Below are 24,009 nucleotides of genomic sequence, written 5' to 3'. Positions count from 1 at the left end.
TAGGGCACAGAGTCTGTACAAAGAGTCTGGAGGAGGGTAGTGACTGTATGTGCTATATGATATAGACAGCTGACATAGTGCCATAGTAAACTATCAGAAGACTACTACAGAAAATGAATAGATATTGTTTTTGATAATGTGTACATACTGTTAGTGTGAAAGTAAATATTTTTTTAATACCTTCTAGCAGAATATTTAGGTCTAAAAAATTTGTTGTGTTTTGTGGCTACAAATTAATGAACTGCTGGAGAAATTAAGCTTGTCAGTGGTCTTATATTTCAATACAGGCTGGAAATTTGACATTTTTGCTCTTTGAAATGTCATTTTAAAAAAGGTTAGATTTTGGAAACAGTATGAGATTTTTCTAGGTGGTGGTAGGAAAGGTAGGCAATTTTCCTAGACTTTGCTCTTCGTTTCTCGGCACTTTGGCTTCATTGCAAGGCAGACATAATGGATTATTCGTGGTTTTATATCTTTTAGTGCTTGTGGGGCCATACCTCAATCTATCAATAATAGGTAAGTGTATACAAAGTTCTCTTTTGGTCACGTGGAAGAACAGCTCCTCCAGCTTCAGGCAACTACTTTGTTCTTTAACGTTTGCTATCCTTGTAATCAGTGACTTGGCTTACCTTCTTTAAACTGATCTCCCAAGTCTTCAATATATGGCTTCATAAGCTGTACAAGGTGCTTAACTTTTCCTTAATACCCCTGATGGGTCCATTGAAGAAGATTATAGTTATGTTTCATTTTGTGTGATTTCTAAAGTGTCCAATCTGCCTATTTTGGCTGTTTTTTATAATTTTCTATTTTGTACCTTGAGAAGAAAGCAAGGTATTCTAGAATGTTGGATCTACAGAACAGAAAATGTTGCTGGCAACAGGATCTTAAAATTTCCCTTCCTGAAATCGATAGGAATACATGGAGTCTATGCATTACAGAAATTTTAAGTCTAATGCTTATGTCACCTAAGCTACTGTATGTATATCCTGTATATTTTTCTGCATGGGAGCAGTGTTGCTTCTGCCTCTTGAAGCTATCCTGTGTTCCAAATAAGAAGTCAGAATTCGCTGGGAACTGTATTTTACATAAATTTGTGTTTTGGATTATGTGCTGGAACTCAGGTTTGCCCTCTTCTCCTATGGACAGGCTTCCAGCTAATTGTCCCTAATCACTGGGTGGCAATTCATACCTGCCTCACTACACACGTTGACAAGTCTGCGCAGAAATCATGTGGTGCCTTGTGAACCCTCATCAGAAGAGAGGTTCACAGGCTTAGTGAGCACCATTTTGGATTTGGGTACCTAAAATATTAACAAGTCCTCTGTTTTGTGTCTGTGCTTCAGTTCTCTCTGTTCATTCCTCACAGGGACATGTACAGGACAAATTTTGGAAGACTCCTTTGTGGCAATTGAGAAAATAGTTGCTTTACAATGAGCAGCTATCATGGCGTTTATCATTGTGTGCACCTTTTTTTTTTTTTTAATTTTATGACAGAATTAGATTTTTGCAAACTGTGAGAATCTGTTTGTCCTGGAAATCTTCCCTTTGGAGGAAATATTGGAGGCTGGCCTTTTAACTGTAGGCTGGGGTATTTAAAAAGGAAAGTCTTGCATTCACACCTGATAATGAAAACAGTAAACTTCATTCACATACTTTTTTTTTAAACTAGTTGTGAGTTATCCTACCCTTAAATATTTTTATGAATGTGGAATTTTGCTGATTCTCTCTAAAACCAGGACAGACTATTGCTAGCAGTTTTAAAATAGTTCAAAATGTTAGAAATTTCTAAGTGCTTCTGTTGTAGTTCAAATACACTCCAAATTCCCCTACCCTCTGCCAATATCAATAAGCAAAAAACTTTGTCTAGCAGGGGGCAAGGCTGGAAGTTGGAGAACAAATGCTTCAGGCGAATAGCCTGCTGGTTAACAGTAAAAACAGAGGTTAGCATGGTATCAGGCAGGATCTCAGGGGAGGTATGGCACCCTGGAGCGAAAGGCTTTTTAATGCCTGGTTTTGCATACAATAACGGTGCATTTAATATAAATGTGACTGAAATTGTAATGTAAGTACAAAATGTGCAATGTTTTATTCATGGGGGAAAAATAATTGTAGAAGTGGTAAGATAAAGTTAGGTGCTTATATCTTTATAAATACAAGTGACCTGATTATTTTTTTTTTTTAAAGGTGCTGATCATCCAAATGTCTTAATGTCTGTACAGGAGCATTAAGAATCATGTAAATGTCAGGTCACTGTGATGTAGGTACCTAAATATGGATTCCATGTGCTGAGTGGTTCTTTTTCTGCCGGATATACCTGGCTTTTTTTCACATGTTAGGACTTAGTTTGAAATTTGAAATTCCCCAGTGCAGTGTATGGTCTTCCCATATGTTTGCGCTGTTACTGCAGATTGGAACTTCCAAAACAGATGGCTTGAAGATTCTGAAGAACCAGACTTGGACACCGTCTCTTAAAAGTCTATGAAGAAACACTTTATTTAGTTGTTGTAATAGAGATGATGATTGAGTGTGGAAGAAGACTCGGGGGAGTAAAGTCCAGCCTTCTCTTGCTCCTCCCTCCTCCCACACTGATTACCTTATGTGCTCTTTTACTTATTCCTTTAAACAATTTCTGATTACTTTTGCTCTTTAAGGTTATTTTGTAGTATAAAACCTAGGGTCTCCTTTTTCCTTTTCTGTGTTAAATAGTAGGTTGTATTTGTCAACATTGATTTTACATTCTGAGTTCAGATGACTAGTGAAAGACAAACAATATATTTTATTTTGAAGCAACATTTCTTACAAAAATTTTTTTGAGGGATAAAGATGCATTACACATAATTCTGGGCTCTTGGCTGATTTTTAGTATGTTGAAAAATGGAAAGAAGACACGTAGGAAAGCTGTACCTCCTTGCCTGCTCTCATAGGCAATGAAAATGATTGATTGCTTGTCATGATCAGCTTCGCGTTTTCCTCTTATAAGAAGACCTTGGAGCTGCTGATTTCTTACTTCCAGTAGCTTAAATGGAAGCTGTTGAGACATTTCTTTTTCTGGCCTTAGGAAGAACTAAAATCTCCTTGTATTTACAAATTAGTCAGGAAAGAAGATTTGAGCGCTGCGGAGGCAACTTTTTCTAACTGTCCACTAATCGGTATAATCAAAGGAAGTTAAATAGCTTGCTTTAGAAGAAAGCTTGAGAGTGTACGGTAACAAAAACTGTAATGACAGCTTTTTCATAATTAGCAGCTCTTTTCTTATGTGGTGCTTCTCAGATGAGTTTTCAGGGGTAAAAATGGAAGAGAATGGAGATGACTGGCCAGCCTAATGCATGATGATAATTGCTAGTAGATAAAAAGAAGTGGTCACTCAAGCTTCCTTATCTCTATAGGAGGTCAGTATAACTGCATCTTAACCATAATCCTGCCACTCTTTAATTCTTGGAGCATCCGCTGCTTCTGGGAAAAGAAGTATTTATTGCAACATATTTCCAAGGAAAAAATGGGATGTTGAATTTATCCTTTCTCATCTGATCCAGTTCTCTTGGAACAAATACATTCCCAGCAAATCCTACAAAAGACTGCTTCAAACACAGCAGAAAGTACAGACTAACCAACGTTTTCTAATTAAAAAAACCCTCAAAGGTCACTTTAACTGATGAGATTTACACCATCACATTCAATTCATTAAACTAAAACTCTTAACAGTTCAGAAGGGTCTATTAGGTGACTGCCTGTCTGTTGTCTCCTGCTGTATCTGAATCCCTTGCAAGGAAGAGAAAAAGGGGACAGCATTTGGGTTTTATAAGGTAGCACATGTCATAGCTGTGAGCTGGGGGATCTGTTGTCCTAGTCTTGTGCAGGATTTATTTCCCTATACTGAGAAAGCCAAGTGAGAATACTCACAGAGAATATAAACTTGGTTTTTTTCCCGGGTTGTTTTTTTGCTGTGTTGTTTTGTTTTGTTCTAGCTGTGCTCCTGTAGTCCAAGGCCACCTCCAAGGCTTCCCACTCCCTGAGCTGAACGGCCGCAGGCAGCTCATTATCATGACTTGTGTTGCTGTCTTCAGCATTTTAAAAAGTCTTTTTCTATTTCTTCAGCAATAAGAGTGTAGTCATCTGCACTGTGACTCTTAACCCTTTTAAAAAGAACTTCTGTAGAAATCGTCCATCAAGGGCCTCAGCGTGGGCTGTACGTGTTCTTGCTGTAAAACGAGCACACCACCTAAGCTGACGAGTACCTGGAGAAAACTGTAGTTGCTAATATGTGCTGGCAGGGTCCCTAACCAGGGTGCTGCTGTGGATTCTCACCCTGGCTTTATTGCAAGAGTATTGAGAAATAGAACAGAATATTTCAGTTGGAAGGGACCTACAATGATCAACTAGGCCAATACTAGGAAAGTTGCTCTAATTCTGTCCTTTCTTTTCCCGTTCTATACTGTCTGTCTCTTTTCTGGCAATTCACCCTTTAAAATCTTTTAGATTCAGCCTGACATAGGTTTACTGGAGAGGCTAATGAAGCTGCCCTGACCTTCAGTGCTGCCCAGAGTAGGATATGTTTCAAGGTGATGGGATGCCGTTTTGTGTACTCACCTGTACAGCCCTCCATCCCATTCACAGCGCACCCTGCCAGACACCTCTTTTTATTTTCATATTTGAATCCTTGTAAATACTGCAGGAATTAAAATACAGCATGCTAGTTTATCCTCAACTGCAAAACATCATTTCTGTGTGATGAGTAGGTAAGTTTAAGTTGTGTGTGCAGAACAAGACCCTGCTGCAAGCAGGCTGCACTGCTACGGGTCTCACTTGCTCAGCAGTGGGAGTGCTGCCCAAGCACAGCCATCCTACAAAACCAGCCATAGCCATCAGTTGTGGCTGCTTTGGCAGTATCAGTCATTGAATTCAATAGCGATGTGGTCTTTCTGCCTTTTGTATTAAATGTAAATACTGGGCTGTAGCCTAGGCCTGTGGAAACTTCAGATCAGCTTTCTGAAGATCTCGCTGTTTTTTCTGGATGATTCTGCTTTGAGGTGGTTGATTCATGAGTAGAAAGAGATTTTCACCACTTCAGAAGTGTGGGTTTCGTGTTTGCCATATCCTGGAGATCGGTGTCATGGCAAGGGTGGCTGAACCTTGTGTGGAACTCTTGATCTGTCATAATTTATTAGTTGAAATATTAGAGCAAATCATCATGGATTTCAGTCTGATTTGATATACAGGACCAAAGTCTAGAACAGAACTGTTGTATATGTAGTTCTATGGAGAAAAGCAGGTTTTTGAAGAGGAATAAGGCCATCAGTGTGCTTTAATCCCTACATCATTTTAAAGTGCTTTTTCCTTGTTCAGATGTTTGGAAAATATGGGTGAATTGACATGATTTTTTTTTATTATTATTATTTTTCTGGATTTTTGCTGTTAGTGGAAGAGAAGCAGGTGGCAGGAGATACAGCTGTAGCTCCTTGCTCGCTTTCTTACTAACTTCGGCACAAACTAGAGAAGGAGTTGCTGGAAGAATTTAGGGCAATGATACATTGCTGATTGTTCTTTAGATGCTTGAAATGAACAAGTGTTTAGTAAGGTAGCAATTAAGGACTGACTGACAATAATGTGCTTGTTTGTCTTTAAAGTAATAACTTGTTTAATGAAGGGTTTACAACAGCATTTAGGTTTTGTGCATAACGTTCAGATGAGATGTGTTGTGTATTCTGATGAATATGGATAAATTGAATAAACCAAGGGGAGGATTTTTGAGATAAATTTAAACCGTCTTGGACTCCCTTTGTCTTGAGGACGTCTGTGCCAACAGACAGGATAGGCAGGGTAGCTTAACCTACCAGCTGTGCTCCTTGCCGTTTGTAGCCAGACTGTCGCTAGCCAGCGAGCTTCTTAGTTTTTCCACTGGCACAGTACACAGCAGGCACTGCTCTGGGGGTGGATGTTCAGACTCTTGCTGTTTTGGTAGAGTGGGAATAATGTTGCTCAATGTTACTTCGCATTACTGGAAAATGCAAATTCTGAGGAATAAATCCCATTCCTAAAGATAAATTCATGTATTCACTTTCCAATCTCATGACATTGAGTGGCTTTTTGGGGGAAATGCTTGTTTGAAAATATAAAGGGTAAAAAAGATGTATTGTGGACTTGATCACTTTATGTGTTTCTGAGTAATGGGAAGACTAATGTTACATCAAATCTTCTATATCTACTGCTCATGTTTACCTGTCTCTTTGTGCTTATAATAAAATCTCAAACATCTGTTATTTTAGGAACTGTGTTAATGTTCCAACATACGGTACCACAGATACGAGCTGATTGTGTCAGAAGCCTTAGTATTTTTCACTTTTTTGTCTTTTCTACTTTTAAAAAATGAGAAACAGAGGATATTAAGAGTATTGAGTTTCTTGATTGCTGTGAGGAATATTAAATTATTGTCTACTTTTATACAAAGAATTCCTTCTGTGTTGACTTTAATGGGATTAGTCACTGTGCAGACTTACAAAGACACTGGTGATTTGCATCAATTCTATCCAATTCAGTAATTCATTTGATTCATCTCAATTATTTGATTCATTCCCCTTCAGAAAGAAAATACAGAAAATAATACCTCAATGGTCATGCCTTCTTTCAAACGGTCAATATGCAATTATACTTCCTCAGCCTCTTCATTTGAAACAAAGTGCAAGCAGGTTTAGCTTCACCTTTTTAAGAACTTAATGGACACCCATTCTGCAGGACTCTAAACCGTGTAAAAATGTTGAAAATTAATTTTTTAAACTGAAATTTAAAAGTGAAAATGACAAGGATAAGTTGTGAGAGTTTGTATTGCCTCCCCCTGTTCCCAAAATACTTAATAGAATAATGAAACTGGGAAAAACTACTGAGGTAAAACATCATAAAAATCGTCTTCTTTGTGATAAGCTTTTTGCACGTACAGCTTCTAGATCATTTTACTTACTTTCCTGGTCCTCATATGATGGTAATTCTTTTCCATGTATGATGTTTTTGATTGTGCATGTGTGTACATATGCCTTTTTTTACTCATAGTTTCAGTCCTTGCTTGTCAAAATTTGAAGCAGCTCTGTAGCATGTCCTGTTTCTTCATCTGTGGAATTGGGAGCATCTTAAATCTGATTGCTGTTCCCTGAACTAACTCTTAACTTTATAAAATCTTTCTACAGTTCTGCAGTCATAGAGTTCTTGAGTTTCATTGTTTATCCTCTGTGGTTTCTTCTTTAGCTTATATAAGGACGTACAGTTTCACTGGATTTATTTACCTCTCCATTTCAATTTTTTTATAAAGTGAATGCACCAATCTGTCTAGTGTCCTGTGGGAAGGGATGTCCAGTAGCCAAATGTAGAAGTGGGATATGCTTTGTGCAGACGTTTTGTTCTCATTTACAGCATTGTACTATGGAGAAACGACTGTCTTTAGTATTGCATTCTATGTGTATATGTTCTTGTCTCAGCCATGAAGCTGAAAGAGGAACATATTTGGACTAAATGAATCAAAGATTAAACTTACGGATATCCTAGCTTTTTTATTTATTGCAGGTAATTAAAGTGTATAGTGAAGATGATAGTAGCAGAGCTTTGGAAGTACCAAGTGATATAACAGCCAGGGATGTATGTCAGCTGTTGATACTGAAGAACCACTATATTGATGACCACAGCTGGACTCTGTTTGAACAACTTACCCACACAGGTTTAGGTAAGACTAATACTATACAATGGTATGGCAGTAAATAAGGTGTTTGGTTTTCATTTTCACATAGAAGTGCGGTTGTAATACAAAGGCTTGGAACCAAAATGCTGGGAGGGCTTGTGTGAATTTGTTCATTTGGGGGTTTGTTGCTTCTGTTTCTCTTTTTTTGAAGGAAGGCATAGCTATAAAGTACATTTTGTCATAGTACACTTGCTTCACACTGCTTTATTTGCATCTGTAAGAGTGATTTGGAAGACACTGACCATTAAAGTTCTCACTACAAATTCTTCCTCTCTATTCCTTGCTTCTTGTTGGCAGGTTTTCCTCTTTTACTGGTATTTCCTGCTTATCTCTAGCAAGACTTGGGCTATTTTCATTGCAAATAAAATCTTTGTTGCTCCCAGCACTCCGGAGAGAAATTTCTGACATCAAGAACAGAAATCAGTTACACAGTGCTATTCTATCTGGACAATACAACTCAGTCTTCAGAAACAACACCAGAGTAGGCTGTCAGTATTTTCCTTCAGTACAATCGGTTGGCCAGATTTGTTCTGAACATTGGGGCAGGACTACTTAAAAATCTGAACAAAACCATCATTCTAAACTTCCCAGTTATGGACCAGTGAACTCAGTTGAAATGACTTTATTCTTAGTATTTCAAGTCATTGGAAATTAAACACTCTGAATCCGTTCCACATCATCAGCGTTCCTTTAGTGTAGCAAAAAGCCTCTTTTTCTATTGTACGGTTTAAAAGGTGTAGTGTAGTCTTTGGTTTCAGATTACAACTAGAATTTTAATGGCTGATCTCTGTTCCTTTTTTGTAGTATATAGACATAATTTTGCAGTATAAAACCACATTAAGGCAAATTAAATATAGGAAGAAAGCAGATGTTTGCAGAGAGGTAAACAGTGCAGAACACAGGAAGGACTTAACTCAGCAAAGGATGAGTTTAGAAGCCCACTGCTAGGCTGTAGCATTCAACTGATACTCTTACCAGACAATCTTACTTCATTTTACAGCACTGTGTTTCAGTACTGTATTGTGCTTGGTTTTGAATTATATCAGAAAAATCTACTAGAAGACAAACGCCATAAGAAGTCTGGTTTTAATTTCATGTCACTCAAAGTTTCCACATTATTATTGAACTTTGGTACTGTACTAGAGTACTTCTTCCGCGACCTAAAGGGCAATTTCAGCTGGTAGTGCAAAGTGTGGCTTAAAAAGGAGGATGTTTTGAGGCCTTCCCACATTCTAAATACATGGAAAACTTGGAGTCTGTAATTCTTAGAAGAGACTGCACTGGTAACTGCTAACTCCAGCACTGACAATTTTAAAAAAATCAAACCCACCACACACCACTAACAAAAAATCAAACACACACACACCCCACCCAATATTTATATATGGCTAAAAGCTATTGTTAAACTCCCTGTGTATGTATCTAGGAAGTCTGGACTGGTGCATTTGTGTAAAATAAACATGACTGTACATCTCTGGCTACACTGTGTTTAACAGCCATATTTTAAAGATGAACTACAAAAGCTAAAACTGTTTTCTGCCGTTTCCTGCTCCTTCATCCTATGAAGGCAGCCACAGACATTTTTGAAATATTTTTCTTGCTTTGTAACATTTCAAAGATATTTATAACCTTTTGCACTGAATGTATCAGTTGTAAGATGCTTCCAGCTCAGAGTAAGGTCAGAGTTAAATCTGGGTCGAGGCTGTAAATGACTGACTGCTACAGAAAAGGAGGTATAAAAATGGCTTTAGACAACACTATTATATAAATAGTAGACGTGTTTTCTATATTTTATAGTGTGGCTCATGTTTAAGTAGTGTAGTAACTATTGAAGAAGACACTTCTAACAAACCATGCCAGAACAATAGTGGCATTGTTTCTCCAGCTTTATTTATTTGCAGGATACATTTTTTGTCAAATAGTGTGTTTTCTTCAATCTGAAGGATTTCTTGAAATATTTCAATATCAAATTATTAGTGAAGTTTCTTTTCCTAACATCCTGAAATTCTCAAAATTGCTGATAAGCAAGTCTGAAGACTTGCATTTGCTGTACAGTTTTCTGATTGCTTCAGCTGCTTTGGGCATAATTTCAGAAAAAGATGAATTGTTCATTTTTTAAATAAAATTATTTCCTAGATTATGAGGATGCAATTCAACATTACTAGCCAAGGAAAGGATCAACTTGAGATATCTTTTAAACATAATAATAAAAAAAAAGGATTTATTTCTATGAGACTGTTAGATCTGGTTTTGTTTGAAAGGTTTAACATATTGATCTTGACTTGCATTAAGTCTGTTCTTCAGCACTGGAAGAGTAGCACGAACAAATATTTTTAAAATTATTTAGTTTTGGACTGTCTGCTATTTATTATTCTGTTGTATGTTTTATCCATGGAAATTTGGACAGCCTTTTCCTGCTTTCAAGTTAAATGAATGGGTATAGAAAGGAGAAGTACTGTGAGTGTCTGTGTAAATTCCAGTATGATGGGGATTAATAATTCATTCATCAATTAGTGAACATTTTCTTTAATATCTAACAGCTGTCTGAATACTCCTGAATTAGATATAATTGCATGAATCTTAGTGAGCTGAGCACAGCGTTCTGCTTTTAATCAAGACAGACGTTAATTACATCACCAGACTGTGCCTTCATTGTTGTGTGGAGATATCTGCATATGAAGGTTAAAAAAAAATAATAAAAAAAATCCCACCTAACCCAAAACATAAATCTATGGTCTGCATGTTCCTGTTTTCACAAACCTGTATGCCCTTTGGTGTGGAGCTATATTGTTGCACATTGAGTGTGGCTGTGTCCTCACTGCATTGCATGGCAAGTGCTGACCAGGTGGTGCTGACGTGGGGCGAGTGGGCAGGTGAGATAGTTCCTCCACCTGCGCTGCTTCCCCGGCTGCTGGCTGGTGCACCCCATCTGCTGGCTGTGGGGCGCCCAGGCTGTGCACAGCCTGCTGCTGCTGCCTCATCACCAGGGATGCTCAGCCTTCCTACCCAGCTCTGATGTTTCGCAGTACTCTGGGCTCTGTTTTGAATATCTGATGTACAACATTTATAACAGCACTATAAATTGCAATACATTTCAGAACTGTGCACTTCTGGTATGTGTCCTTTTTGTCCCAAGCTATTGAATTCAGAGAAATAGAACATTTTTTACCTGGTCTAAGATTACTGGAGGCAGCTGAGGTATGAGTAAATTTGGATGACACCATGTCATCCCTACCACCAGGTACCTTGGTGTTGGAGTCCCATACTTCCACTGTAATTGCCCTGTACACGGCAGGCTGTGGAAACAGAACAGTTTTCCATAGCTCTTCTCCTTTTCAAGGAAAGTACTGTCTTCATCCTGGAATTTTTCCTTGTCTAGTGAATTTTTTTTTTGTGTTGACTGTAAACAGTTCTCCATCAGCTTCTGCAACTCAAAAGACTGCAGAGTTCCTCTCTGAGTAGGTGACGGTGCCTTGGCCAGGCATGTCATTGTTGTGTTTCAGTCTCATTTTGATTTCACTGTCTGCGTTCTTTTAGGTAGCCTGTGGGAAGGCTCACAAAGTACAGAGCAATGGATTTTCTGTTTATTTCCTTTAAATTTGGTTTCTCGCTGGGTGGTTAAAGAGGAGGCTATTTGAAATATGTTCTGTCAGGCACTTCAATATTAAATCTTCTTTCATATGCCACAGTTACTTTCCATAGTTAAGGAGAAGCTGTTTTGGACTGTAGCAGGTGCTCCTCATGTTAGACATAGTAGTGATAAAAGATGGTAGAGAAGAAGGTGGAAACTCTCCAGTCCATCTGGAAGAGAAAAAATGATCTAATTAAACCGAAGCTTTTTCATGGCAATATTTAGGGATTTGATTACAGGGCTGTGTTTTGGCAGGCACTCATGTGTTTCAGTTCCTTCAAGTAAGTTGAATCAATCATAAAATATTCTGTGATGTCACACTTAAAAAAATAAATAACAGCATCCTTACCTACCCTTTGGGGTGATGCAGAATGTCTTATTTTTGTACCAAGAAGTAAGTCTTGAGGAAATAGTATTTTCTTACATGTCACAATGCCAAACATTGAAGAGTTTTAAATGTCATCCCAGAGGAGCACTTCCTTTCTATAAAACTGAAAGGAAAAAAACCTTCTGGTTTTGAGTAAGAGCTTCAGATCTTTAGTGTCTCTTTACCCTTGCATCTGAAGAATGTGTTCTGCAGTAGAACAGCCTGTACAAGATTTTAAAATGCTCACTTTTCTTTCAGTATTTTTTGAGTATTTTTTGTTTTCTGAATTGCTTTATGTTTTTGTTTGCTTCATTTTATCTAGTTACAAAATGTATGTTTTGTGTAGTATTTTTAATCTCTGTCTTTATGGGCTCAAGAATGCGTTAAAATCAGTAAAAAAATGAGTTAAATTCAATGGAAGTTTCTCTTTGCCCTACTTGATCTGTAGATTATGACAGTGCTTAATCTTCTGCTTGTTGTGAACTTGATATTTTCCTACTGAGCTAAAATTCAGCTCCATGAGCATATTGTCTGTAAATTTGCTAGCTGGAAACTTCCCAAAGAAGCTTACAGATTTGCAGGCTACAATAAGGCTGTTATCCACCAGACTGGACAGTGTGGCAGCATTAAAGAAGTGACTGGTGAAAGAAGTGGCAAGAGATTGATGAAAAGATCCTGTAGTTCTTAGGAGACTTTAATGATTTCAAATTTTTATCTCTTAGAAGGTTGTGCATGCTACACTTCATGAAAATTAGGTTCTTTGTTTAGCCAGGACCACTTGCAAAAATTTACTGTTTATTTTAATTTAATCTTATGCTTAATTAAGTTTTTTTAAAAAATCTATACTATTCTTTTACCTGTTATGATTTAAAAAAAAATTTCTAACAGGCAGTTATATGAAAGCATCAACATTTATGTCAAGTATATCATAAGATCCCTTATGATAATGCAATGAAGTAGAGAAAATGTGATCAGAAAATTGTGAGTTACATGGCTTTTGTAATATATTTTTAATTGCCTTTTCCCATTGAAACCATGATCAGAATTGGATGTTAAAACCCTGTAATTGTCAGGGAGACAGAAGTTTAGATCTCAAACCTTTTCTTAACCTGTAATTCATTGTTGGAATGTAATTTAAATTTGGAGGTATCAATGATAATTTAAATAAAATTACAACTTTGTTCAAATCCCATCTTATTCTCATTAGTTTGAGTCCACAGCAAAGTACAATTAGCAACTAAAACTGTATACTCTTTTGGAAGCATGTTCATCTTTTTTTTTTTGTAACATTACTTCATAAGCTGCTGAAATTTATTTAAAAAAAAAAAGGTAGTACAAGTAGTCTTGTACAGAAATTATCCATAATCTTTCAGGGTTTATGCTTAATTACCTGTACTGTGACTAGTTCTATTGCATTACTGAGTATGCAACACATAAATATGCACAACACATCTACAGGAGAGTTCTTAAATTCTGTGTCTTTCCTATAAGTGCATTTCATTTTGCTGTAAAATCAAAACATTCACTCAAGAATCTGAGTGGCAGAAGCAGTCTCAAGCAGGGAGAACACCAATTCTGAATGCCAGTGCTGTGGTACAAATAACTGAATTCTTTGCCTTTTCTTCCGCTCAACCCACTGCAAAGCCAAACTACACAGTAGGATTCAACTTGGAGGTTGGTTTTTTTTTTGTTTTCTTTTTTTGTTGTTTTCCCATGGTTTACTTTTCCCATTCCTTTTACATATGCTAGTTCTATGACTACTATAATTCTCAGTATTCTTGGGTTGTGCAAAAAACATTGAAACGCTGATATGCCCTAAGTTCATTTGCAGTTTTAGAAATGCCTCAGAACATAGTAGGGGCCTGGGGAGAAGAGAAAAATTAATGCTTTTCTATATTGCAGATAACTTTCACTTTACAAATGATGCATTAGAGAAAGAAGTGTTAGGGAAAGGAACTTTAGAAGATGTTCCTGATGCCCCAGATGGGCTGAGTGAGTGGTTGAAACGCTCCTGCTGCCCCATGCAGCACACAGCAGGAACTGCCTGGCTTCTGCAGGGAGAACACGGGTTTGGCCATGAAATGGAATAAAGCCCTCAGCTGCCTCTGTAGAAGGAAAAAATAACAAAAAACCCAAACAACCCCCCCATGTGTGACCTACCTCAGTAGTTGGACCCTACTGAAGTGGAACAGTAACTTGGTGTAACACGGACTTGATTAATGAACTTGTTCAAACTGCTTGTTTTATGTTTTGTATTCATTTAAATTCATTTAATTTAATAATATTTTTATTATCTGACCTTTGTGTTTTCACCTTCTACTCTTAGGCTCTTAGATGTAGGTTACGTATTGGTGTGTTTTTTTTTTTTTTTAATTTGTTTGTTTTTTTTACAGGAAGAGCTATAGAGGATCACGAATTAGTGATGGAAGTCCAGTCAAACTGGGCAATGGAAGAGGAAAACAAACTGTATTTTAGAAAAAATTATGCCAAGTATGAGTTTTTTAAAAGTCCACTGGTAAGTCTTAACATTATATCTGTGAAGTGGTGCAAATGCTGTTGCTGCAAAATAGTCTTTTCTTTTATGCAGATAGGCAGAGTGTAAAGCTGTTAGTGTAACGTGAGTCAAAAACAATAATTGAAAGGGAGCATGTAGGATATATGAATATTTGTATATACATGAATAATTGTAGTGCATGTAACTGTTGGCTGGTTCTTTTGTTGCTGTTGTAAATCATCCATGTTTGTACTTTTTTTTGGGGGGTGAAGCAGACAGACATAGGTTTAACTTTATTGACGTGTGCACACAGACCTGCAACAAAATAAAATTTTTGAAATTGAGTGAAGTTTCCATCAAGTTGCAACAAAATATGAAATAAAGCAGTGTGAGGAGGGACGTCTGCAGCAAAGATGATTTAACTTTTAAAGTGAATGTCTAAAGTTATGGCTCAGCACTGCCCAGCAGCAGCTTCTCACAGCGATAGCTAGATGACAATGACACAAAAGGCCATGAGCAGCTGTAACCTGTTAGGAAGAAGGGAAAGTGAAGCCAAAGTTAGCGTAACGCAGGAGTGGAAAGAGAACAGGGACAACTCCTAACTCGAGGATGTTGCCAAAGGTTAATGCTGCTGATTGAGACCTTGGCTGATGGCAAAGACCATGGAAGCAGTCCTGGCTTACCATCTGGTTGCTGAAATGCATGGTGTATTGGGATCGCTCCTAATGCTGACTCTTGTAAAGTCAGCTCTTTTCAGATGCCAAAGCGAGAAATAGGAGAAATATGTGAGGACTTGAAAGGTGAAAAGTGGAAGGGAACTCAAATTATGTACCTGTGGAAAGGGTGAAAAAGTAAATATTAAGATACAAAAATAGGTAAGAGATCTGAGGATTTTTTCTTGCCCCAACTGTGTTTCACTGGACGAGTCCTGTACTCCCCTGACAGGGAGATATCACTGTGCTAGTGAAAAAGTCTGAACTTGAGATGGTGTACAGTTAGTAGAGAAGCTTTCGAAGAATAGCTGTATTTGTGTACTGTTTAACCAGTGGGTGGAACCAGCAATGGAGCGTGGCAGACATGCATCTATGACCAGCATGAAAAGCTGTGGCTAATCCAAGTCCTGTTCCTGTTAGGTCATTCTTCTGGGTGCTGTGGTTCCACATGTAGTAAGAACTCTTTATCAGAAATGAGTTAATATGAATTAACCCTACCAGCAGTTCAGTTTTTTTTAAAAATTAAAGTCAGTGAACGTTGGATGGTCAAGGGAATATTAGCTTCAAACTTGTCAAAGCTTTGAAAAAACTTTGGTAGCAATGGTCAAACTCTTGGTGGGTTCATATCTGCGTGACTGTATTGAACTCTGGAGCTGCAGATCTGTCCCCTGAATTACCCCCTGGACTTACCTTTGTAATGAAATTGGCACTTTAAACATGGACTTCTTCACCACACCATATTGAGATAGTCAGATTTTGATGTTAATTCATATTCATATCACGTGAAATGGACAACAGAACAAAACCCTGAGAGGACCTGTTCTCTATCACTGGAAGTTAGGAAACACCACCAAGGGCCAAGTACTGCAATATGACTTGCACTGGTGTATGAAACCCTCTTGCTTCCAGAGACCACTCATGTTCTCTCAAATTCTAAGCTGTTCAGCAAATACTATATAGGATGTTACAAATTTAGGAATGATACTAAGGCAAGCTTGAATTATTGGATCAGAGAATCTGCTGTGTCTTGTACTGCACTGATAACTATAATTTTACATCCAAAAGGGGTAGGAATTTTTTTTTTTTAATGGAACTTTGATACAAATTATTATTGTTACAGAGCTTTTTTCCAGATCATATGATATCTTTTCCAAGTGAGACCAATGCAGCTGTAAGCCACTCTGGGATATTGCAGGTATGTAGTCTTTGAATGAAGATGAGCCAGTAGAGCTCAGAATTTTCTGTTGTCCATGTTGTATGAGCATCGTTCTTTGTCACTGTTGAATCTGTTGCTGGGTTCTGAATAACTCATACCATGGTTAATAACTTTTTTCCTTATGAGATATGAAGTGATGTGACCCTTCCAGACAGTTATTGTATGACCACACTTGGAAACTTGCACATTCTTTCAGAGTCAAAGACTGCTAAACCAGACAAAATGCAGTAAAAATGGTTGATATCTTTATTTGGTCTTTCAGGTGAAAGACCCTGTTTCCTAAAAAGGTGAAGTGCTGCATTACTTAGTATGCACTTAACAGAAGGCCTTGGTTGAATACTGAGGAACCGGTAATGTGTTACAAATAGATATAAAAAAAGAGTTAAATGGTTAAACTTAAAAATTTAGAATACAAAATTTAGACTGACTAGTATGATTTGTTAGCTTGAAGGCTACTGTAGCCTTCGAAAAAGAAATATAGTAGGTCACTCTTTGTTAGTCATCTTTTAAGTGGACATAAGAATTTAATTTACAGTGGGAATAATTTCACAGAATGACCATATCAGGGATCATCGTCTTAATTCTCAAAGAGGGGAAAAATGAGTAATAAAGGTGGAAACGTACACATCACTCTTGTTTGCTTGTCACTAGAAAAATTAATTAATAGAAGAACTTTCACTGGTCTTAAGACAACCGCCCTATGTGTGGGTTTTGGGGATAAAGAATGATTGGAAAGGCAACAAAATAACACAAGATATTTAAGGCAGAACTAAAAAAAAAGAAATAAATGACGGGGGGGTTTTTTTACATCTTTATAATAGATGCATAATCTTAGCATCTATATAGCTTAACACCCATAGGTAAATGAAAAACATTCAAAGAACTAATTCTAAAAGCATTCTTCTGCATTCAATAGTTATATCCTTACAGAAGCAGATGTTAGCAGGTTAAGATTACCCCAAATATAGTAAAAAAATGTTTCAAATTAAATTTCATTAACACATGCTATATACTATAAATAATTTTTACAAACCTAAGTAAAAACTTTGTAATTTCAAAAGATGTTGCATATCTAATGAAAATTGGTTCCCTTTTGCTACCTAAATAGCAAATAGATTTTGCAGTCTAACATAAACATTTAATTTAGAAAATCTTGTCCTCTGTGTTAATGGAACGTAGTATTTTTTGCTCACAAGTATAATTTGGTAGTTTGAAAAAAATAATAAAGACTTCTATAATGAAACTCTTTGCCATGTACTTTTGCAAAAAACTTCCTTAAGGCCATATTGTGATACATAGAATGTGTGCAGACCTTGTGGGTAAGATTAGGAATCATTCTAAATATGTATAGTTATATCCCATTTTAATAGCTTGAAGAATTTGTTGCGAACTCTCCTCTGTTGCTATTTTATGTTGTATTATCTGTTTAATTGTATTTTGTCAAATGAAACTTACTAGGCACAAAGTAGAGAATCCCTTTGTGGATTGTGCAGCCGTTATGCACATTTCAGCAGAAGCCGATGGGTAAATTGTTTACAGTGAGTTGCTATTTCCTTGGAAACTTTCATTAAGACAAGTTAATGGGCTTGCATTATTATTTGTGATGTGCTTGGTCAAGTATCAAGAGAGACATTACTTTTAACAACTCAATGCTTACAAGTGATTAAAAAATCACTTGTGATACTTTTATAGCTTTTTGTGGACTGAATTGTAAGCAAGTAAAATGTTTTTCAAGTATGTTTTTCTTGACTTTCATTGAAAGTGAGAGTTGAGTATTTTGGCTGATGACTTTAAATCAGAGCGTATAAACACCCTCAAAACCAAGAAAAAGTTTACCTGTCTTCTACCCATTTAGTATGTGCTAAGTAAAATTACTAGGTCTGACATGTACCAAATGTCTATGTATACCAGAGAGGTTTAATCTCTGCCATGAAAATCTTTAACCTAAAAAGAAGTGTGTCACTATATCGCTTACAGTATGGCTGCTTTGAGACAGAACGTTGTAAGTATATGTCTAGTGGTAGACAGTATAGAATCAAACAAATCATTTAGGTTGGAAAGGGCCTTTAAGGTTGTTCAGTCCAACCATTAATCCAACACAATGAAGTCCCCCACTAAACCGTGTCCCTAAGTGCCACATCTACAAGTCTTTAAATACCTCCAGGGATAATGACTATGGATCATTTAGAACTTGCTTTAGGTTATCTTTGCAAATTGGATGTTTTAGAATGTAGTATGGAGATTTTAATCTGAGGCCTCTCCCCATAGTAATGAATTTATTTTTTTTTTTCTGAATTTGGGATGGCTTCGGTGATTGCTTTTGGAGAATTAACAACTTTCACAGGTGGGCAACAAATTAATTCACTTGGTATGTGAAACTGTTGTTCAATGTGATTTTAAATGGGGCTTGTGACTTGTTCAAAACAAGCCTTACTGGAGCAACACTTATTTCAGATGTACTTGTGCATAGTAGATCCTTTTATATTCTTATTCATGAAAGCATTTCAAATGAATAGACTGCACAGCACAGAGTTGACAGAATTGAGTCCTCCTGAGTTAGTAGGTGAAATCCTAACCTCACTGAAGTCAATACATTTTTTTTTTTTATATTACCTTGAAGGATCAAGATTTTATCCTGAGTTTCTTTTGTTTTCTTTTTGCCTGTGAATAACATTTCTCTGATTTTTTTTAAACCTGTTTTTTAATCTTTAATTATATATGTACCAGATTTTTTTTCACTATGAAGTATGTCAATCAGTGTTTTAAATTTAACAGTGATGTCTTCAAAATAGAAGATTGAAATTACTTGGGTAATTACACTTTTTTTCTGGTTTTGCTTTAAGAGTAGATCTATTCGCCTCCCCTCCTCCTCCTCCTTGTTTAATAAATGCAATTGATATTCAGGTTCTGTAGGTAGACTTGAAGTTCAGAGTTCAAGTCTTCTATTGACCAATTTGGCTGCTTCTTTCTTATAGCTTTTTACGTGTAATGTGAATACATTAAAAAAAGCTATTTGAGATGGCGCATCTCTAAGCCATCTTCGAGCAATGAAAAAAACCTTGCACCTGCTGTAGAATATATTAGAAGAGGGAACATATGTCTGTCTTAAATAAAGATAAAAAAATGTTATATACACAAAAGTTAAGTTAAAGACAGAAAAGGATTACCAAGAAAAACACACATAATCTTGTGAAAGGTAGAGTTACAGACAGCGTCTTTTGCTTTTGCCTTTTCCCCATTCCCATCTCTTGCCCCATGTCCGTAGTTGTTCCTGTTTTCTGCCTTCACCGGTCTAAGATTCAGGCTTTCATTTCTTTAATCTCTCTGTCACAGCAAGTCCCTCTTTTCCTGAGTAGCTCCTCATCTGACTCTATTCCAGTCTTTAGGCTGAAATAGCCATGCACTGAATTTCAGTCTCCTGTCAATCTCCTAGGTCTGTTTTGGTCTGCCTGTTGCCTTTCAGCACCCTCCACTCAAGACTTTGCTGGCTTCTCTCCCAGTCTAAACCCCTGAGATTGACTGGAGTCTATAGGAGACAGTGCTGAGACTCAGTATCAGTTCATCATTGGAATTACTTGGTGCCCTCAAAATTTATCTGCAGGTTCAGGAGAAAATCCTGCTCATTCCCAGTAGCACTGGGCTGGATCATGGCTGGCTGTCATGACGCCTTTGAAGTAATCAGTCATCAAATTCAAACTTGATTCACAGTCTTAGGAAGATGTTGGCTTCTTTAACTCTCGAAAATAGCGTGGAAGTGCTCGAGAAGCGTTGGCTCCACTACTGCAACCATTCTTTCATTGAAAATGTTGAAGGTGCAGGCAAATAAGCTGTACAGTTAGGAGTGCAGCTCTCAGTCTTTATTACATTCAGCGACATCTAGTATTTCTGCATTTTGTATTATATTCATCTAAGAGTGCAATGTTTTTCCTATTCTTTTTTTTTTTTTTCTCCATTTTATTGGTTTAATTCTTTGTTTTGATTTTGGTTTATTTTTCACAACAAAAGACATCTATTTGTTTTTTTGTTCAGGTTGGTTTTAAATTGGTTGGTTTTACAGCTAATCAAATTGTAGTCAAGTCCTTGGTGCTGTCATGTATTAGTATCTGAAAGACATGGTGAAGTTTGACACCACCCTACATATCATGATATATATTTTATTGCATGAGGGAGAGTGTGCAAGCTTATTTCTGCATATTGTGTGACTCCCCACTTCTTCCTATATTAAGGACTTTTCTTATTTTTCTTGGTTTTGTCTTAATTTGATTACCTTTTATCTGCATAAACAGGTTAAAAAACCGAAAAAACCAAAAAAACCCCAGCAAACCAAGCCAACCACAAAAAACTAAACCAAAACCAACCCACAACAAAAAACCCAAGGAAGTTGTCTTTTCTACTGTCTTTAGTTCTAGGTGTTTATTACAGACATTCAGTGCTCACTGTGAAATATTTTTACTGCTCATTCCTTCTGACAGTTAATGGTTTTGACTACAGCTTGTTCATGTTATATTTTCTCACACAGTCCTCAGCTGTCTTAGAAAGAAAAAGATGGATCTAGGATTGCCTTTTTCCTAGCATTATTACTACTTTATTTTAACTCATAGCATGGGTACAACAGTGACTGCTGAAGCTGAGCCTTGTATTGCTTCTCCACTTTGGTCTGCTGAATAAGAAAAGTGTTTTTCATGACAGCGCTTCTGGTTTGAAACTTATGGCAAAAATCCTGGGGAAGACACTTGTGCTGGCTGGGAGCCAACCACTCGTTGCATCTTCAGCAGAGACACTAAAGCCTAAAAAGATGCTCTTTTGTTTTTACATACATTGACTCTTTTAGATTTTCCTTAAAGCTTCCATTTGACTTTTTGTTTACGGAGTTAAAATACTTTTTCAATTCAGCCTTTATATTCACCATCAGTGAACCTGTTAATACATGGCAAATGAGAAGATTAACAGGCTGGAACACCTACCAGGACCTACCTGTCTGTTTCAATGTGGCTGAAATAGCTTATGTTGCGTTTGCATGCAGCTGTGTGTCAGCAGCACTTATAGATAGATGGACCTAGTCCTATTGTAATTTAGCTATTCAGGTGAGTAGCTGTGAAGCTATTCATAATGCGTTCCTGGTTGTGGACTAGTGCACTCCCTGTCCAATGAAGCCTGCCCATGTTGCTGCACTCATACCAGCTGAATTTAATTAGCTCAGGTTGGTCTGCAGGTGGTACAGTATGCATCTGACTGCAAGGTAGGAAGGAAGGCAAGAAAAGTGAAAGAAACCTTGTGTATCTTGGTTGGACTACGTTATTTAGTGGCCAGAGATCTTGGTGTACTTCCAAAATCACGTTCACTTCATCATTTTGCTGCAGTTGGGTATTGGTCAGTCTGTCTCTCGCCTGGTAAACTGTTTCTTTGTGTCCTCAAATCAGATTTTCTGGTAGAGGCAGTGAACAGGAGGAAAATGCAGCAACGAAAGCTACAGATATCAACCAGAAAATCCTTTGTTCCCTACCTCTGTATAAGCCTAGATAGCATCATAAATACTATTTATGATATGGCAGGCCAGCCTGGGGCAAGGTTCCTTGAAGAGCTTTGTAATAACATCGATTCTTTTGCATATATGGAAATTGAAGAATTCTAGGTTAAGATTTTTAGATGTGTCATAGTTTTGAGTAGTTCTTCTGGAAGAAGAGCAATAAAAATGCATTACATGGAATTAGAATAAAATTAAAAGTTGCCAGCTTCTAGGAGGTCCTTCTGCAGACTGTAGTTTGTTTTAGCAAAGTAATAGCTGTGTGGCACTGTGATGATGTCTGGTTCAAATGGCTAAAGAGAAGTCATTGAATATTTTGAGTAGAGGCAGGAGCTGTCTTGATAACTGGCTCAGCCTCTCCTGCTTTTGGTTCAAAAAGCTCCTAAGGCTCCTACTTAAGCACTGCTTCAGGTCCTGAAACCTTTGTTCCCTCCTTTTGGAAATGGTAATATCTGCCTGACCTGCATGGTTTTGTGATTCAGATTTTGTGACTTGTTTACTGAATTAGTTTAAACTCAGATCCCTTTGCTGGTTTGTAACACAGTGGGGAGGAAGGGATGTAATTTTTTATTCTTGAATTGGTAGAATTGATTTGGATTTTTACATAAATAGGGTCTGAGACATGGGATCAGAACTTCTTACACCGGTTTTGCTGCTGAAGCCAACATACTGCATAACTAATGCTCTGCTCTCATTTCAAATTTTATGTTCCTTATATATATGTAACTTGCTTAGCATACCTTGGAGTTGTGTTAAATTCTACATACCTCAAATCAGAGGTACTCTTAATGGGATTAGATGCAATCATAACTGAATTACTGTAGTGTGGCAGTGGATTTAGGGGTTTATTCCCCTTAGTCGCATCTCAGTATGTTAATGAAACAGAAAGCTGGTTTCAGATAAAAAGAAAAACTCATGTCTGATATTTTCTTTCAGATGTTCCTAAGCTCCAGCACGTATCCTGAGATTCATGGCTATTTGCATGCAAAGGAGCAGGGAAAAAAATCGTGGAAAAAATTGTACTTTATTTTGAGAAGATCTGGCCTTTATTTTTCCACTAAAGGTACATCTAAGGTAAGGAAAGGAGAGAAAAAAAAAAAAAAAAAAAGGGAACTGTGAAGTTAAAGCAAATGTATATGTATTTATCATTTGTTGTAACAATAACCAAAATTTGAATTTCAACTTACAGTGATAGAAAGGGGGAAAAAAATCAGGTATTTATTATAGAAAAATTCTAGAGAGATATTGAGATATAGAATTGGGAAAGCATTGTCTTAGAAACAGTAGTTTCTTTTTGCCTGATAACTTTGCTTCTTTCTGGTTAATGTTTTCTCAATCAGTTAAGAGTACCCTTTTAAAATGAATTTTCGAATAGTAGTTAAAATTCTGAAGTATAAGTAGATGTGCTGAAAAGTGGACATAATACTTCATTATCTAAAATAAACAAAAACCTTTGTATAAAAGGATTCTACAGGAAGATCTTGAGAGTTCTCAGACATTTTTTCATTTCACTAGTTCATCTTTTTGATGGCAGTACTTTAAACCTGATTATGTTAAACAGGATACATTGGAATTGAGACACCTTTTACATAAATCACTTAAACCAATGTTTTTTTTCATGTTCTGAATTTTCTGTGTTAACTGCCAGAGCATTCATTGAGTTGATTTTGTATCTTTCAGCAAATTTCTTTTGTTTGCTTCCTTGACTTAACCTTAGAGGATGGAGTTAATGGTTAGAAATAGTACCGGACAGTAATTATTACAGCATGTTCTTTTTCAGATTATGAAAGTTTGGGGGTTTTTTTATGCTTGAAATGCATACTACGCTCAAAACTTGACTCCTACTGTAATAGTATTGTGGCTTGAAGTTAGTGGCTGTTTTCTCAGAAATTATATCACTTGTACTTTGGTTTTATCTCTCTCTGAAAAAGTGAACTTATTGACTAGTTTGAGGTGGTTTTTCTCTGCGTTGTAACATTAATATTGAGTTGTCTCTTTCTAGATTTCATGATGTCACAGTTAAAATTGCAGTATGTAAGACTGTATTTTGGAACAGGATAACTACTATACTCTTCTGAGTTTCTTATGCAGAGAGGCTGGTTAAAAATAGTCTAACTGTATTACATTGCTCTTCTTTTTAGGAGCCAAGGCATCTGCAGTTTTTCTGTGAATTCAGCAATAGTGATATGTACATGTCTCTGACAGGCAAAAAGATTTCTGGAGCACCGACAAACTATGGATTCAGCTTTAAGGTACAAGCTTATTATTCTGATACATATTAAAGCAAGCCACAGTTTTTAGGTAAGCTTAAGTTTCTTTAAGGTTTTTGAAAACAATATTCAGC

At 36.9% G+C, this 24,009-nt stretch overlaps 1 protein-coding gene across 6 annotated transcripts in view; it reads left to right on the top strand.

Moving 5' to 3' along the window:
* GRB14 (growth factor receptor bound protein 14) overlaps positions 1-24,009 on the top strand; it is a 67,284-nt gene that overhangs the window by 31,225 nt on the left and 12,050 nt on the right. For 3 of the 6 annotated variants that reach the window (XM_040602786.1, XM_040602789.1, XM_040602788.1), the window contains 5 exons: positions 7,549-7,705; positions 14,112-14,233; positions 16,046-16,120; positions 22,602-22,739; positions 23,807-23,917. In XM_040602786.1, coding sequence (XP_040458720.1) covers positions 7,549-7,705; positions 14,112-14,233; positions 16,046-16,120; positions 22,602-22,739; positions 23,807-23,917 — 603 coding nt within the window. Of the gene's footprint in view, positions 1-7,530; positions 7,706-14,111; positions 14,234-16,045; positions 16,121-22,601; positions 22,740-23,806; positions 23,918-24,009 lie in introns of all 6 variants that reach the window. The other 3 variants (XM_040602785.1, XM_040602787.1, XM_040602790.1) reach the window with 2 other exon arrangements.

Source organism: Falco naumanni, chromosome 8 (assembly GCF_017639655.2).
Source record: "Falco naumanni isolate bFalNau1 chromosome 8, bFalNau1.pat, whole genome shotgun sequence".
Lineage (NCBI taxonomy): Eukaryota > Metazoa > Chordata > Aves > Falconiformes > Falconidae > Falco > Falco naumanni.
Note: the sequence above shows the minus strand (reverse complement) of the source record. Positions and strands in the feature narration are given on the sequence as shown.